This window comes from Mrakia frigida (assembly GCF_051309035.1).
Source record: "Mrakia frigida strain ATCC 22029 unplaced genomic scaffold BDY24scaffold_28, whole genome shotgun sequence".
Lineage (NCBI taxonomy): Eukaryota > Fungi > Basidiomycota > Tremellomycetes > Cystofilobasidiales > Mrakiaceae > Mrakia > Mrakia frigida.
The window spans coordinates 358,948-374,750 of NW_027481253.1; the positions used below are offsets into that span (position 1 = coordinate 358,948).

Below are 15,803 nucleotides of genomic sequence, written 5' to 3' on the forward strand. Positions count from 1 at the left end.
TATTGACAAGGTAGTACGGTGCGAAGAGAGGAGATTAAGTATGCAAAGAGGGATGGGATGGGAGGAGAAAGGAGAGTGGGGGAAGAGAAAAGCGAGAGAGCGATGGCGATGCGGACGAGACGAAATGGATGGATGGATGGGTATGCAAGAGAAGAGACGAGAGACAAGAAGGAGAGGGAAAGCAAACAGAGACAAGTGAACGTGCAAGAGAAATGGAAACCCAAAAAGGGAGAGAAAGGAAAATGCAAGACAACGAAACGAACGACGCGACTCCACCTGAGAGCCTCCTACTGCTGACCCTGCCCCTGCCCTCCACCCAACCACCTGTGCCCTCTCATCTCGTCGATGGTAATCCTTCTCTCGGGCGAGACCTTCAAGCACCGATCGATCAAGTCGTTCAACTCTCGACTCATTCGAAGTCCGTTCCTCAACGGCGACCGACGTCCGACCTGAGCTTCCTTGGGAGAGTGGAAGGGAGACTCTCCGGTGACGAGGATGCAGAGGAGGATACCGAGCGACCAGACTTCGGCTTCGGCGGCGTAGTAGTGGTGCCCGGTGATGATTTCTGGGGGAGGGAGAGCGAGAGAGAAGACGACGGTGGTGAGTTGGGAGAAAGACGCGAGGCGAGAGAAACAGAGCTCGAGACTCACCAGGAGAGGCGTAGGCGGTTGTTCCGAAGCTGAAAGAGAGAGCAGAGAAGGAGGAAGTGAATCAGTAAAGAGACTCGAGGGGAAGTCGAAGGCGAGAGAGAGAAGAAGACTCACAACTCTTTGTACTTTCGAGGATGCTCGGGATCCCTCTCCCAAACAGCACTTCCAAAGTCGATGAGCTTGACTCGGTAGTCTCGATCGATGACCAGGTTTTCGTCCTTGATGTCTCGGTGGTAGATCCCGATCCTCGAGAGGTACGAGACCGTGTCGACTGTTTCAGAGAAAACGCGACGACGCCAACGAATCGAAGGTCAGCTTTCCTGCTCTCTGTCGCCCTCGCTTCGTCCCTTTCTTCGTATCGAAAGCAGGAATAGCTGAACGTACCGATCTGCTTGAAGATCATCCTAGCTCTCGCCTCTCCGAACTTCTTGTGTCGCTCGACGCACTCGAAGAGGTCGCAGCTTCCTCGTCGCTCCATGTTGATCGAAGGTCGGATGGGAGTAATGGGCGAGGTTGGAAGAGGAGGACCTTGGGACGGACCGACGTAGGGAGAGGCGGGGAGAGCGAAGGAAGGAGCGAAGGGGGAAGGAGGACCGAGAGCGTTGAGAGGGAGAGGAGGGAGCGACGCCGTCGACGAAGCGGTGGGAGTTCCAGGGGTTGATGGTCCCCAGGGATCTCCGTGAAGCTCTTGGACCTGTTGATGAGAGAAAGAAGAAGCATGAGTCAGTTCGAAGGAGCGAGGACGGGAAGGAAGGAGAACTGAGGGACGGGACGACGACGAGAGAAACGAGACTCACGAGGTAGAAGAACTTTCCATCGCAGAAGACTCCCAAACCCTGAACGACTCCCCAATGGTTCACTCTCCTTAGAACCTCGCACTCCATAGGAACCTTCCCTCCAGCAGGAGGCATCCCGTCTCCCTCCTCTCCGTTCCCTCCGTACTCGACCCAAGCGTGAGGAGGAATCTTGCTGGCGAGGATGAACTTGACGGCGACTTCCCTTCGAGTAGCGAGTTCGGTAGCGACGCAGACGAAGCCATACCCTCCAGATCCGAGGGAAGAGGTGAGGGCGTATCGAGACTCGAAGAGTGGGTTGAGGTCGTGTCCGTCGAGGAGGGTAGCGGAGAGAGTGGTGGGAACGGGAGGAGCAGGAGGAGGAGGAGGAGGAGAGGGAGTCGCTCCTGGAGTCGATTCTTGGGACGAGACTGACTTCTGGTAGGGAGGAGGAAGTCCACTGAGAGTGGTTCGAGGAGTAGCGGGAGGAGTTTGGGGTTTCTGCTGAGGAGGGAAGGGGTAGCCCGAGTTGTTTGGTTTGGCTTGTTGATGGAGGAACGAAGTGGGAGGGAAGGTAGGCTGCTTGATCTGTTGCTGTTGCTGATGATGCTGGTATTGGACTTGAAGGTGAGGAGGAAGGGAGTGGAGCTGGGTGGTGGGAGACTCGGGAGAGAGAGGTTGCTTGCCGCCGTGAGGAGGGACGCCGAGGGTGAAGGTCGAACGCGACATGAGAGCCGTCGACGACACGGCGGGCTGAGCGCTGTAGATATTGGACGACGAGGTCGAAGAGGAGGAGGAGGAGGAGGAGGAGGAGGAGGTAGTCGTAGTGTGGGAGGAGAAGTGGGTTGGAAGCGACATCTTCCTCGACGATCCTCCTCGACCGTAAGGCGACGACGACGGTCCCGGAGCTTTCCCTCGTCCCATTCCGCTGTGGTTTCCTCCGTTCGACCTGTTCCCGTTCGCAGGCGAAGGACTTCCGTTGATCCTGCTAGGACTTCTGCCGTCGGATCTTCTTCCAAACTCTGCGTCCTCCATGGCGACGTCGTCGTCGTCCTCCTCCCCTCCTCGTGCGAGCTCGTCCGAACTGTGTTCCATCCTCAAAGGACTCGGAATCCCTTGAAGTTCAAATCGAGCTGACCCTGACCAGGACGAAGGAGCAGGAGGAGGACCTTGGTGACCGTTGGAGACTCCTCGGTTGGCGGTGAAGGTGGGAGGAGGGAGGTGGAAAGGGACGGCGTTGGTCGCTGGGAGGGAACCCCGTCGAGCGATGAGGGAGGGCGGGACGGGAGCGGTTTGGTTGCTGAGAGGAAGGTGAAGGAGAGGTTTGGAGGATCGAGAGGGAGATCGACTGATGGAGGAAGGGTAGGTTCCTCTGTTGTTGACGGCCGAGGAGGAGGTTGGGTAGGGAGGAGTCAAGCTGAAGGAGGGAAACGACGACGACGACGTTCCTTCCGACGACGTTTCCGAGGATGAGGAGACGGTCGACCTGTGTTCCAAGAGAGAGGACGAGCAGGACGAAGAAGACGATTGAGATCCGAACCTGAAACCCTCCAGGGACGAGAGGGAAACGGACGAGGTGACGCTGTGGTTGGCCGAGACGGGAGCTGTCTGTCGACCCTCCCAAATGCTGATGCTCGAGTCCGAACTGAGGAAGGACGTAGGAGAGTCGACGTATCCATCTGGGAGGAAGACGAGAGAGTCCGATGGAGAGGTGGTGTTCATGCTGGAAGGGGGAAGCGAACAACGACGGGAAGGGAGCAGAAAGGCGAAGGAGAGAGAGAGCGAGGCCTAGGGCGAGTGAGATTACGAGGAGGGAGGAGGGAATTTAGAGGAAGGAGAGTGAATCGAAGTTGGGTCGAGTAGAGAAGAGAAGGAGAGGGAGAGAGTGGTGGTTGGAAGGGAGGGCGCTACGAGGAAGGAAACGACCGACGAGAGAGGAGAGAGGGGGGTCGGCTCAGGGACGAGAAATCTCGTTCCTGCTTTGGATTGAAATCAAAAGAAAACCAGTCCCAGAGGGTGAGCAATCAATCACCGAAGGGAGCCCATAGAGTTCAGTCGGATTGAGAAACAGAGATCGAGAGATGGGCCGGCATGGCGATGGTAAAGGGAGAGAGAAGATGGGAGTCGAGAGGGAAGGAAGGAATCGTTGAGCTCTTCGCTTTCTCCATGATCGAAACCCTCCTTTGTTTGGTCCGACTTTCTTTACTTTCAGATTTTTCAGAAGGTGAGAAGCAACTCTCGATCTCACTCTTTTCGAACATCCAAAAAAAAATATTCCTCCCACAGCTGGGGAGGAAGGAGTGGCAGGCAATCCGGAACGAGGAAGCAGCGCCTTGTATCTCTCCTCTTTCTTTGCTCTCTGACTCCCATCTTCCCCCCAAAAAACAGGACCTTTCGCTGACTCCTTCGTGACTACCATCATATCCTCCTCTTCTTCAAGATGACTGCTTCGAGAGCTATCAGAATCGCCGTCCTCCATCAGGCTGTAGCTCCTCCGGCTGATCATGAACGGGTGAGCTTCGACCTTCCTTCCCTCTCTCCCTCTCTTCCTCTGTCCCTTCGTTCCTTTTCCCTCCTCGCCTCGCATCCACTCACTGAAAAAACCTATCCATACCTCGCTTTCATCCTCTAAAAGAGTCTCCAAACCTCCCAAGCCAGGAGGCTACCAAGATTCCTCCGCGGACATCGCCTTCGCTCTCACCCTCCTCCCTCCTCCCCCGTTTTTTCTTCCTCCGACGTAGCCATCGACTCTCAATGGTCCTTCCCCGATACCATTCAAGGAATCCTCTCAGCCGTCTCTCCTCCTCACAACGCAACGCACCTCTCTGCAACACGACCCTCTTCGCCTCCCATCCTCTCGCTCTCCTCTCCTCCCATTAAGGCAAACTTCCAAAAGGAACCAAGTTCGTGTCGGTCAGGATCCGAAGGATACAGAGAAGTGGGAGGACAAGCGTTCTGTAACGATTCGTTGAGAGGGAGGAAGGAGTTGGAGGGATGGTTTCCGAGAAGTTGGGTGTTGAAGAAGGGTGCGTCGTCGACGACGGAAGAGGGAGTTGAGGAGGTGAAGAGGAGTTTACCGGTCGTCGTAAAGCCTGTGAGAGGTAGAGGAAGGCATGGAGTTAGTTTGGTCAAGACGGAGGAGGAGTTGCGTGTCTAGCGTCGTTGCTCTCCCAGAACCCGTTCATCTCGTCTCGGAGCATTTCGCCAGCCATCACCTTCAAGCTCGAAACGGAGACGGATCGAAGCAAGATTCCACCTACAAGTGAGCTCTTTTTGTCCGTAGACGAGTCTTTCCAGTCATTACAACGATGCTGATACTATCTCCCTTCCTCCTTCAGCGTCACTTTCCTTCACATAAACGACGTTCACGCTCGTTCGTCCAGCTCGCCTTCGTCGATTCATCTCACCCTCCCCGTTCCAAGAACTCACTGTTTTCTTCGCCGTTCTCATCAGACCTCGACGAGTACAGGTCTTCAGGTACGTCTCAACTCGTCTGTCCATCTTCGAACCCCGTTTCAAAAGTTGTTCGCTGACTTTGGCCCTCTAACTCTTCGATTGTCTCTTTCTTCTTTCTGCAGGCGTCGACTGTCCTCGGAACTCGACCGACATCTTCAACGTCACCAAGGTTCCCTGCTTCGGTGGCTACTCGAGAGTTCTCACCAAGGCCAAGGAGGAGAGGGCGAAGAAGAACAGTGAGTTCGTCGCGTCTGGTCGAAACAGAGGAAAGACGAGGACGGAGAGCTCACGCGCCGGCTGTTTTTGTTTGCTCGCGATTTCTAGACTCTCTTTTCTTCAACGCTGGTGACGAGTTCCAAGGAGTGAGTGCCATGTTGGTTGAGCATCGCAGTCGCATTTAGCTCTCCCTTCTTTTGCCACCCTGACGTCCATGCTCTTTCTTTTCGCAGACTCTTTTCTACTCCTTCTACGGTGGATGGAAGATCGCTGAGGCTGTCAACCAGCTGAACTTTTCTGCGTTCACCCTAGGCAACCATGAGGTCAGTTCCTAGTTTCTCTCACCGTTGAGACTGTCTCTGACCTCCGTTTCTCTCCTCCGTTCTCAAGTTCGACGGGGGAGACGCGCCTCTCGGTGAGTCGTTCTCTCTTTCGAAGTACGAGACTGTTGCTGACTGGGGCCTCCTTCCATAGCTGCTTTCCTTTCCAACCTCACCTTCCCAACCGTCAGTACCAACGTCGTCTCAACCTACAAGCCTCTCGCCGAACAGCTCTAGCCCTACTTGCTCTTCCGTTCGTTTTTCCTCCTTGCCTTCGTCTGACCGATCATTTCCCTGTCGCTGACTTCAAATCCTCATCTTTTTCCTCTCAGCCGAGCACGACCTCGCTCTAGTCGCCGTCACCACCACCAGTTCGTTCTTTCGTCCCAACTTCTCTCCAACGCGTCGAGGCTCACTCTCTCTTCGCTCCTCCCACCTTCAGCCGTCCCCGGAATCTCTTCTCCTGGAAACGGAACTCAGTTCCTCAACTACATGGAGATGGTTCGGTCTCCATCACCACTTCCCTCTCAAAGCTGGAACGGACGAGAGACTCGTGAGGTACGGAGATAGCGGAAAGGAGAAAGACGCTGCGAGGTCTCAGAGGTCTCAGTACGACATTTCTTGTACGTTCTCTCCTCTGCCTTTCTCTCCATACGCTTGCACGCGCACTGTTTTCTTTTTTCTACGTCTCTCATCACCCTCTGAGCCCACGTCTTCCTTTCCCTCTCTCCCTCCCCTTCTCGCTCAGACTCCTTCCACATCCTCACAACCTACTACCCACCTTCCTCCGCATCCGCCACTCGCTCGGCCCCCCAAATCGCTTCTTCCTCTGCGGCATCCACTTCCGGCTGCTCCTCACCTCTCCAACCCTCCTGGACCAACTACCCCCACTTTCACAACCCAACCTCCTACTCCTCTTCCTCTCCCAACAACACCGCGCCTTCCCTCTTCCTCATTCCCATTCCTTCGACCTCATCTTCCTCCCCAGCCATCGCCATCTTCCACCCAGACGAACCTCTTCCTCCTCGCGACGGTCCCATCGTCAAACCCAAGGTTCCTTTCGCTCCCGAGAACCACGACGAGGACGAGGACGAGGACGAAATCCAGAAGGATCAGAAGGAACTCAGCTCACCGATCACAAGACCTCATCATCGAGAGAACGTCCTTCTTCCCTCGTCGTCGCCTTCGAAGGGAAAGAGACGAGAGACGGACACGACCATCAACGTCTTCCCTCGTCGAAAGGAGGACGACGAGAACGAAGCGGAGCTGAGGAAATGGATCAGGGACGCGGAGGGAACTACTCGCTGGGTTCTGAAGGCGTATACGGTCCTGGCTCCTCCCGTCTACGACTCTCCCAGTCCGAGCGAGGACGTCGAGATGGACGTTGAGCTCGATTCGCAGGAGGTCGAACGACGACGGAACTCGCCTAGGAAGAAGACCCAGCAGCAGCAGCAGCAGCAACAACAACCTGTGGTCCGGGAGGAGGAGCAGGGAGCGAGATTGGGGAAGGGGAAGAACTCGAGGAGAGTCGTTTCGGATGGAGAGGAAGGGGAGGAGGCAGGCGAGGCAGGGAGGGAGAGGGAGAGGAAGGAGAGGAAGAGGCTTGATAAGATGAGGGTTAGGGGAGTGACGACCAGTATGGATGCAGGGGCGGAGTGGGTTGTGGGTGTTGGGGAGAGGAAGATCTGGATTTGGAGGAGGGAGGAAGAGGAGGCGTGAGGGAGAGGGAGGAGACGCGTCGAGTTTGGTGTTTTCTGCTTCGAGTTCTTTTTTGCTTTCGGATGTTTCTGTTCCGTGCTACCTTAATTCCTTTGTCTTGTCTCCCTTTTCGATTTACGACCATCACGACCTTCTCCGAGCCAACGAAGACTACAAGAAAGAGTTCCGAACGCTCGCAGGTCGACGACGCGTGAGTCGACTTCAAGTCATTCGAGAAAGGAGAGAGAACCAAGATCGCTAGCCAACAAGAGCGCGAAGAAAGAAGCGTGTGTAGGGGATACAGTATCGGGATGAGATGAGAAGCAGCACCAGGCTAGAGAAAAGGAGAAAAAGGACGAGCGATACAGAAAGGAAAACGAGAGACGCAAGAAGGGGTTGTCAAGACGGGAGTAGCTAGGAGACGGTGTGAGATGGCGGGCGAGATATAGAGTACGAGAGGTATGTATGGTGTGTTTCAACATTTGCTGAGTTGGTTCAGAGGAAGGAGAGAGTGCGAGGGAAAGGGCTCGACGCCAACGCCAGTCGTGTCTCGCCTTCGGACGCGTCTCAGAAGACGCCGTTTCGAAGAACTCAAAAGATCATCTCGAATCCCAAAAAAGGCTGAACACAACGAAACCGATCTCGCACTACTCCCCTCTCCTCCTCTTCGATGCGTACCCCGGCACTCCTTTCCCGATTCCCTTCGCTCCCTTCACCTCCCTCTCCAAATCCAAGCCAACACCAACGCTCATGGCAGCCAGAACGCTCTCACGCTCCTCCTCCCCACCCAACTCTTTCCTCCACTCCTCCATCGACGAGCTGTGCTCCTCCTGAAGCCAACCGACCAAAACCCTCCATTCCCTCTCCCCCAAGAGATCTGCCGCCTCGTCCTTCGTCTCCTTCAAAACCCTGAACACCTCCATAAAACACCACTCGAAGGCCAAAAATCCCAACCCCCCCTTCTCCTCCAACAAGGCTACGAGCGGCAAGAAGATCTCCTTGAGCTGTTCGAGGCTGAGTTCTTCCTTTGGACGAGGGAACTTGTACGAGTCGATGGGTTTGAATCCGGCCGTGGAGGAGGAATCGTCGGTGCTCTCAGAAGAGAAGCGGAGAGGGGTAACGGCGTCGGTTAGATGGTTGATCGACGGTCGAGGAGAGGGAAGGTTCGAGAAGGTGGATTCGAGGGAGGAGAGAGGTTGGAGGGAGAGAGGAGTGGAATCGGGGTTGAGGAGGAGGATGAAGGAGGCGATGAGGACGGTGGTGATCCTGAGCATCCAGACAAAAGGGAAGGTCAGTCAGTCTTTGATCTCGAGGGAACGAGAAGAAGGAAAGAGAGAAACAAAGAAGAGAGAAAGGGACGCGACACGACGCGATCACTCACTCGTAAGCAGCAGCTCCAGAGGCCGTGAGGAGAGGTCGACAGTTAGAATCCTTGGAAATATTCCCGGCTCCGCACGCTCCCAAAACAGCGTAGCTAGCACACTCGACATCACCATCTCCCAACTGAAACTCGACGATCTTGACCTCCTCGCCCAGGCTCATCATCTTCCTTGACTGCTCCAGGTCGCTCGTCTCCTCGAGATAAACGATTGAGTGGACGATATACTCCCGACTGAAGGAATCGCCTAGCTTCGCCGATCTCGAGAGTACGACATCGATGAACGGCTTTACTCGAAGGGAAGAGATGTAAGAAGGGGTTTCGACGACGACCTTGGATCGGAGGAGGTCGTTCTGACCATCCTTGGTTCGGCGAACGACGCACTGAGCGGTGACCTGGGAGAGAGAAGATAGAATGGAAGTCTGGAGCTTGCTGTCGACCGATTGGAACGGAACGGGAGGTCCAGAAGGTTTCCTCCATTTCGATGCAAGCTCGACGGAAACCAGCTTGACGAGGGGAGGAAGGGAGGAAGCTTGGAGGGTAGCCATGGCTCGATTTGCGTCGCTCTGACGGATGTAGCCCCACGTCTCCGAAAGAGAGAGCTCGACGGCGAGGAGAGCTGAAAACGAGAGAGGTAGGAAGGTCGAGACATCGACGGAAGGGGGTCAGCTCAAAGGGAAGAGGTCAAAGCGAGAACGAAACCTGCTCACTAGGAGAAAGAACGTCAAGCCTCGGAAGGTGAACGATCTTGAAGGAAGTTTTCTGTTCACCCTTGATCGGGGTGTGAACGAAGACCAAGCACTTGTCCTTCGACGCTGGAGGTGGGAAGGAAGAGAGAAGGAGCGATTTTGTGAGCTTCGAAGTTCAAAAGACGGGGACTCAAGTGGAAGAGAAGGGAAGAGCTCACCAAGGACCTCCTTCCTCAGGATGCTTCGGATGTAGCCGTGACCGACCCTCTTCGTGGTACCTGAGAAAGAAAGGGCGTTGAGCCCAGAGATGGGAGGGAGCGGGAGAAAGCTCGGACGACTCACAGGAGGAGGAACCGATCAAGACGAACGGGATGCCGTCTCGTAGGAGATCTGCTTCCATACCCTTCTCGTCCACGACGTACGACTGGACTGTCGACGTGATGGATAGCCTGTTGTCGTAGATTTGGTTGACTTCCATCGATCCATCGGGAGAGACGAGCGAGAGAAGTTGAGCTCTACCCTGACCGGCCTGACACTGGCGGTAGAAGTCGGCGGTCCTCCGTAAGTCCTTCCTCTGCGACGATGGAAAGAGATCCTCGTTCCTCAGGCGTAGATGGAGGATTCTTGGATCGGTTTCGAGGACGAAACCTGGAGGTTGAAGAGCTGATGAGGAAGGAGGAGAGGCGCGAAGACGGTAGAGAGTGGAGGAGGGAGGGAGGTTCTGGGTTGGGAGGTCGAGGTGTTCCGCGTAGAGGAGAGACTCGTCGAGAACGGCATCGTACTCGAGATCGTTCGAGGCTGCCTCCTCCTCCAGCCGAGCAGCGAGAGCGGCCACCTCGTTCACCAACTCGGGCGAGATGATCTGTGAAGCGGAGAGGAAAGGAAGAGGAGGAAAGGTCAGCTTGTTCTCCCGTTCGGAGGTTATCAGCGAGTTCAAGTAGACTTTCGAGGGACAGACTCACCTTGTTCATGTCTCGCTTCTGTTTGGAGGAGAGCGAAGACGCAGGAGAAGAGGAGGAGAGGCCGGACATGAAAGCGAGAAGGAGGGAGAGGGAGGTCAATTTGGTTGGGGTCAGCTTCGAAAGAGAGCGAGATCGCGAAGTGTGTCTCGTTGGTAGGGAGAAAATATATGCCCAAGTTTTAGATCATCATCATCGAATCAGTCTACTATAGCTGGAAGTCTACGGAGTCTTTGTGTCGGTAGTTTTTCCCGTTCTGGAAGTCAAGTCGAGAAGGGAATGAACGAAAGTCAGCCCTCGTCCTCTCTCCTCCTCCATCTCCCTTCCTTCCACCTCTGCTTCACCCTCCTTCGAAGCACATCCGAAAGGGAAAGAGATGGACTCACCACTCCCGGCAAACTCCTCAACAACCCCTGAGCGCTCGTGTTCCCTCCCCCTCCTTCTCCTTCCTCCCCATCCGCACTCCCGATCAAGATCGCCTTCTCAGCACTCGGTTCCGAATGGTTGACCTTCAGATCCTTGAAGATATCCGCGGTAGCGAAGGGGGAAGAGGACCAGATGATTCGAAGACGAGGGAAGGTGAGGGTGAGGAGGACGAGTCGAGATTGAATGTCTGAGTCGGCGACGGCTCGATCTCGACTGTTGGAGGAGCCGGAGGTGGGATCGGAACGAGCTTGGTGAGATCCGGGAGCTTTGAGTTCGATGATGGACTGGGAATCGACGGGGGAGAAGGAGAGAGGTGAGTTGAGGAACGGAAGAAGAGGGAAGAGAGAGAAGGGAACGAACTTGAAGGGAGAACGACTTGTTCTGCTCGAACTCAATGAGAAGGATAGGTTGCTTGTAGTGAACGCTCATCATCTCGCATTGAGTGCATCTGCGAGAGGGAAAGAAGGTTCTGGTCAGCGAAACGAACCGACGAAGAGAAGGAACGAGACGCGTCGAAACTCACAATCTCCCCGAGTTGAAACTCTGAATCAAATCCGGGATGCTCTTCCTCTCAACACACATCTCAGGGTTCAGGATGTAATCTCCAACTTGGAGGGTAGCGGGGATGATTCGAACGTTCGACGCATGAAGGAGGGAAGGAAGAGTCGATCGGAACTCTCGCATGTCGACGATGACCTGAGGAGAACGAAGGAAAGACCAAGAGCGAGTGAGCCTTTCAGGAGAGGCAAGAGAACGACAAGGAGAGATACGTACGATAGAAGGCTCCGACTCAGCAGCCAAAGCTGCTGCACCACCAGCGATCCTCTTCGAGATGACTTTGGCGAGGGTCGATTGAGTACTGTTGGGTTCGGCGGGACGTCCTCGAGGATCACCTGAGATCGGGATGAGCATCGTCTGTGGATCAAATCCAAGAACGACACGAAGGCTCGAGTCAGTACTTCGAAGCAAGGAGAAAGGACGAAGAGAGGAAGACGCGTCGAACTCACTCCCTTCTCCCTGATCAACCTCTTGAACGACTCCATCACCTTCCTCAACCCACTCAGGTACCTCTGCTCCTCCACCGAGTCGACATACATCATGAAGTAGACTCGGACTCCCAGTCCTGGATTCGAACTTCGGTAGACCTGTTCGAACGAGAAATAAAGAACGAGTCTCGAGTCAGCTTCGTTCTCCCCTCTCTTCCTCCTTCTCAAACCGAAACGAGCACTCACCTCGACCCTTCGAATGAACCCTGGATCGGCATCGTACATCACGATATACTTGGGCCTCAACTCCTCCAGCACTTGATCATCGTCATCCCCTTTGTAGGGTCGTATCACGACGAGCTGTTCCGGCGAGAGGACTCCGAAGTTATCGTCGAAATCGAGAGGGTCGAAGTAGCGTGTGACGGAGTCTTGAGCTGATGGACGGAGGAGAGTTTGTGGAGGAGCTGAGGATTCGTCTCGAGTGGTGTTGAGAGAGGAGGCGAGGGAGGTGAGGGAGGCGATGGAAGGGATGTCCTCGGGGTCCTCACGTGAGAAGATGGAGTGGGAGGTTGACGTGGGTTGGGTGGTGGAGGAAGAAGAGGAGGAGGAAGCGGGGATTTCGATGATGTTGATGTTGGAGACGCGTGTTCGAGAGGAGGAGGGAGTTGAGGGAGCTGCCATGGACGATTCCCGAACGAAGGACGAGGATGCTCGTTGGGAGGAAGGAGGGACCGATCCCGCCTGAGAGCTGGAGAGAGCGAACTGCTGGGACGATTGATGTAGGCTGAGAGACGAAGGGAGAGAAGAGAAAGAAGGTCAGCTTCGAAGTCTCGTCGCGTCGAATCGAAAACGCAAACTCACAAATCCGCAATCTCTTCCGCTTCATCTTCCAACTCAGCGTTCTGCTCCTCCGCCTCTTCAGTCTCCACATTCCTCCTACTCGTCATGCTAGCAGCCACACTCCCACCTCTGACTCTCCGCCTCTTGAAGCTAGGTTGACCTCTCCCTCCTCCTCCTCCCGCGCTGGACCCTCCCCTCCCGCTCCCACTGCCAGTCCCATTCGAGCTTCCCTTCCCACTCGTACTCGACCCAGCCCTAGCCTTCCACCCTATCAGGTTCCTCTACATGTCACCCAACCCTCCCTTCCACCAGAAGTACGTCCGAAGAAGCCGTTGTTCGACCAGCCTCTGCATCGTCGTCGTTGGGGAAAGGTTCTCGAGAGGAGAGGTATTCTGGAAGTTGGGAACAGGTTCGATCTCCGGTAGCCATGACAAGGTTGGTTTTGGAGCCGGAGATGACTGTTCGTTGCGAAACCGAAAGGAGGAAACAAAGATCAGCTGGACTCGAACGCGTCTCATCTTCTCGAACGAATCTTCGAAACTCACTCACATCAACCGTAGCCTGCACACTGATCTCCTCCTCAATCTCCTCCAGCAACTTCGCCAACAAACTCCACTTCGGCAGCTCCTCCAACACGGGCGTGACTCCAGGCGGCCAACTCGATCCTCCTCCCTCTGCGAACCCATCCCAATCGTTCCTCCCTCCTCCTCCTCCTCCAAACCCAGTCCGTTCCCTCTCCTCCCTCTCCATATCCCTCATTGCCTCGTTCTCATCCTTGTCTTCCACCTCCTCGTTCCGGCTCGGCGTAGCTCTAGCTGCAGCAGCGGCTTCCCTCTTCGTTGGCGGAGGAAGGTAGGCTCTTCGTTTAGCGACGTGGAAGAGTGTGTTGGCTGCGTCGAGGTAGAGCCAGAGGGATTAGTTGGTGTTGGGAGCTGCTGATCCGGGAGGAGGAGCTGCTGCTGTGAGAATAGATTCGAGGTAGGTGTGAAAGGTGATGGAGTCGTAGGAGAGGAGGTAGCTGGAAGGAAAAGATCGAGGGAGGAGCGAGGTGAGCTTGTGACGAGCGAAGAGGATGAAGAGGAGAAAGAAGGAGACCTACTTGAGGAGATTACGAAGGGTAGTGAGATCTGAGACGAGTCGTTTCGTCTTGGGACCGACTCGATGCCAGATGGGATCGAGTTGACCTCGGACGATTCGGTCAAAGTGTCGGAAGAGAGCGTTCTCGACGGTGAAATCGTCGAGCTCGACCTGTAAAGGAAGAAAGGAGCAGCCTGTGTAAGCTACTCGTATATTACATACCTGTTTCGGCGAAGGAAAGTCAACTCACCCCAGTACAACTCTTCCTCAACTCGGTCAAAGTCGCGTCCAGCATTCGACGATCGCATTCTGGATCTCCTTCATCGGCGTCGTGAGAGGTTGATAGAGTTCGACGACGTCGGCTTTCCGTTGACCGAGAGAGGCATGGACGGAAGCGTGGAATCTGAGGAAATAGAGAAAGAGTCAGCTCGAAGGAACGAAGAGGTCGGACGCGAGAGAGATGAGACGAGGGGAAGAGAAAGAGAACGAACCGAGGCCAGAGAGTAACTCGTCGAAGCGAGAGCATCTTCATACAGGTCTGGAGAGGAGTCATGATTGAGTTGAAGTGTTCTGGATCGTCCGAGAGGGCTTTGAGCCAACCGTCCTAGAGGAAAAGGAGGAGACGGAGGGGAAAGTGAGCTTCGAGCTGGGCTGAGCGAGGACGAGCAGGGTGGAGAGAGGGACAGCTGAACGAACATGATTCGACTCTCGATAGAGCCTGACGATGAAAGCTTCCATGCTCGTGATGGTGACTCTGAAGGAGGAAAGGGCAAGGTATCAGCTCAAACGATCGAGGGAAAGACGAGGGGAAGGAGGGAGAGCTCACTTCTCAGCGTGAAGGACGACGAGACCCGAGATCATCTCCGTAGGGATGTTCTTCGTGAGCATATCGATGAGGAGAATCCGAGAAGTGGCCGAGATGAGTCCTCCTGCGTGAAAGAGAGCGCGTCTACAGCACAAACGGGGGACGGATGAGCTTCGATTCGAAGGGAGGGAGGGATGGAGGAAGCTCGACCGCCCTGAGCTCACCTCTCTTTCCCAGGCATCTCGAAACTGAGGATCCTAAGGCCAGGCCTACGAACTCCCATGGTCAACAAGAGTTCTCCCAGTCCAGCTTTCTCGTCGGGCGTAGCGTTGATCTGGGAGGGAAAGCAAGGAGAGAAAGAAGGAGGGTGGAGGTGAGCTCGACGTTTCCCTTCCTTCCTTCCCTTCTCGCCACCACTTCGCCTCCTCCCAACCCTCGGCGAGAGTGAAATCTGTGCTCACTGACCAAGCGAGGCCTCCAGGCTGTGTTTGTCAGACGAGAGAAGGGAAGAGGATCATGAGTGAGCGTGGACGTTGAGGGAAAGAGTCGAGATCGGTTCGAAACGCGAGACTTCCCATCGAGCTCGTCAAGTCTTCTTCTTCCACTTCTCCTTCGCTAAACCCATGGAGTTTCAATCTCAGTTCCTGTCTTTCGTCCCTTTCATCTTTCACGGTCTAGAGAGTCAAATTCATCATGGTCGTTAAACAAAAGAAATGGAACCCGAATCACACCGCTTGATCCCTCAACGCGTCCCACTCTCCCTGTCCAACAGCGCCGACCGTCTCCCTCCTGTGCCTCTCGTTGGCTTCAGCCCAGAGATCGTTACCGTTGAGTCCCGTTTCATCCTTGACGGCATCCTTGATGTCGACGAACTGATACGAAAGGAATAATCAGCGCTCTCCTCCCACTCCGTCCCTCCGTTCTCGAGCTCGATCCAATCTCGCAGGAGCGATACCGGGGACGTACCTCTCTCTCCAGGTCATACAACCTGTCCTTCTCCACCTCTCCGATGGGCCAAGCCTGAAGAGACAGATAGAAAGATGAAGGTCAGCGTTCAGTCTTGTTCTCTCCCCCTTCCACGATCCGACTCACCTTTCCGACTTGTTTCCAGGTGTAGTCATTGCCGCTCTGAGCCTGGATCTTGACAGCTCCCTTGGACATCACGATCGTACCTCCTACAGCTAAGCCAAAGTCTGTCTGACGTCCGAACTGAAAGACGACGGCGACGTTGGTACCGACGAGGCCAGGTTCAAGCTGGACGCAAACGAAGACGACAGGAGTCAGCAAGAAGTCTGGAATCCCTCTGCATCTTGAATACTCACTCTGAGGATTCGATCACCGTCCTTGTTGAAGTGATAGGCCATGTAAGGAGAGGGAGGGAGGGGTGGAGGGAAGAGGGAGATGGTGGTTTGGAGGAGGAAGGGAGGAGCTGACGTACGAGGTCTAGAATCGAGGGAGAACGATTTCAAAGGGGGTAACGCAGTTCAGTTTGGGACTAGGGGCTGTCCTAAGATGAGATAATTCGTGTTC

At 55.0% G+C, this 15,803-nt stretch overlaps 8 protein-coding genes across 8 annotated transcripts; 4 read left to right on the forward strand and 4 right to left on the reverse strand.

Moving 5' to 3' along the window:
- Window positions 1-305: 305 nt before the first annotated feature.
- Window positions 306-1,756, reverse strand: BDY24DRAFT_326281 (kinase-like domain-containing protein; the record flags this gene model as incomplete). The annotated part of the gene is made up of 5 exons (XM_076637068.1): window positions 306-565; window positions 651-679; window positions 765-921; window positions 1,035-1,178; window positions 1,444-1,756. Coding segments are annotated over 5 exons (903 nt in total), but the record flags the coding sequence as incomplete, so codon positions are not given.
- Window positions 1,757-3,556: 1,800 nt separating this feature from the next.
- BDY24DRAFT_397802 (uncharacterized protein) lies at window positions 3,557-3,950 on the forward strand. The gene has a single exon (XM_076641604.1). The coding sequence runs from the start codon at window positions 3,590-3,592 to the stop codon at window positions 3,833-3,835; it is 246 nt and encodes an 81-aa protein (XP_076494286.1). The 5' UTR covers window positions 3,557-3,589; the 3' UTR covers window positions 3,836-3,950.
- Window positions 3,557-4,541, forward strand: BDY24DRAFT_436101 (uncharacterized protein; the record flags this gene model as incomplete). Its single annotated transcript, XM_076644209.1, has 2 exons — window positions 3,557-3,935; window positions 4,059-4,541. Coding segments are annotated over exons 1-2 (555 nt in total), but the record flags the coding sequence as incomplete, so codon positions are not given.
- Window positions 4,542-5,908: 1,367 nt separating this feature from the next.
- Window positions 5,909-6,927, forward strand: BDY24DRAFT_397806 (uncharacterized protein). Its single transcript, XM_076641605.1, has 3 exons — window positions 5,909-5,968; window positions 6,026-6,038; window positions 6,164-6,927. The coding sequence occupies exons 1-3, from the start codon at window positions 5,914-5,916 to the stop codon at window positions 6,801-6,803; spliced, it is 708 nt and encodes a 235-aa protein (XP_076494287.1). The 5' UTR covers window positions 5,909-5,913; the 3' UTR covers window positions 6,804-6,927.
- A 776-nt stretch (window positions 6,928-7,703) lies between these two features.
- On the reverse strand, window positions 7,704-10,252 carry BDY24DRAFT_397809 (uncharacterized protein). Its single transcript, XM_076641606.1, has 6 exons — window positions 10,143-10,252; window positions 9,523-10,042; window positions 9,399-9,458; window positions 9,202-9,306; window positions 8,495-9,110; window positions 7,704-8,379 (listed from the first exon to the last, which is right to left on the reverse strand). The coding sequence occupies exons 1-6, from the start codon at window positions 10,209-10,211 to the stop codon at window positions 7,761-7,763; spliced, it is 1,989 nt and encodes a 662-aa protein (XP_076494288.1). The 5' UTR covers window positions 10,212-10,252; the 3' UTR covers window positions 7,704-7,760.
- A 58-nt stretch (window positions 10,253-10,310) lies between these two features.
- Window positions 10,311-12,587, reverse strand: BDY24DRAFT_148638 (uncharacterized protein). Its single transcript, XM_076636117.1, has 7 exons — window positions 12,413-12,587; window positions 11,798-12,335; window positions 11,573-11,710; window positions 11,089-11,480; window positions 10,926-11,013; window positions 10,526-10,849; window positions 10,311-10,395 (listed from the first exon to the last, which is right to left on the reverse strand). Exons 1-7 carry the CDS (start codon window positions 12,496-12,498, stop codon window positions 10,348-10,350), a joined length of 1,614 nt encoding a protein of 537 aa, XP_076494289.1. The 5' UTR covers window positions 12,499-12,587; the 3' UTR covers window positions 10,311-10,347.
- Window positions 12,285-13,477, forward strand: BDY24DRAFT_148641 (uncharacterized protein). The gene has a single exon (XM_076636118.1). The coding sequence runs from the start codon at window positions 12,677-12,679 to the stop codon at window positions 13,328-13,330; it is 654 nt and encodes a 217-aa protein (XP_076494290.1). The 5' UTR covers window positions 12,285-12,676; the 3' UTR covers window positions 13,331-13,477.
- On the reverse strand, window positions 13,307-15,637 carry BDY24DRAFT_417461 (uncharacterized protein; the record flags this gene model as incomplete). Its single annotated transcript, XM_076643715.1, has 12 exons — window positions 13,307-13,409; window positions 13,491-13,639; window positions 13,769-13,871; window positions 13,960-14,072; window positions 14,165-14,222; window positions 14,295-14,417; window positions 14,498-14,607; window positions 14,735-14,755; window positions 15,005-15,145; window positions 15,240-15,293; window positions 15,366-15,527; window positions 15,596-15,637. 12 exons carry the CDS (start codon window positions 15,635-15,637, stop codon window positions 13,307-13,309), a joined length of 1,179 nt encoding a protein of 392 aa, XP_076494291.1.
- Between the last annotated feature and the right edge of the window lie 166 nt (window positions 15,638-15,803).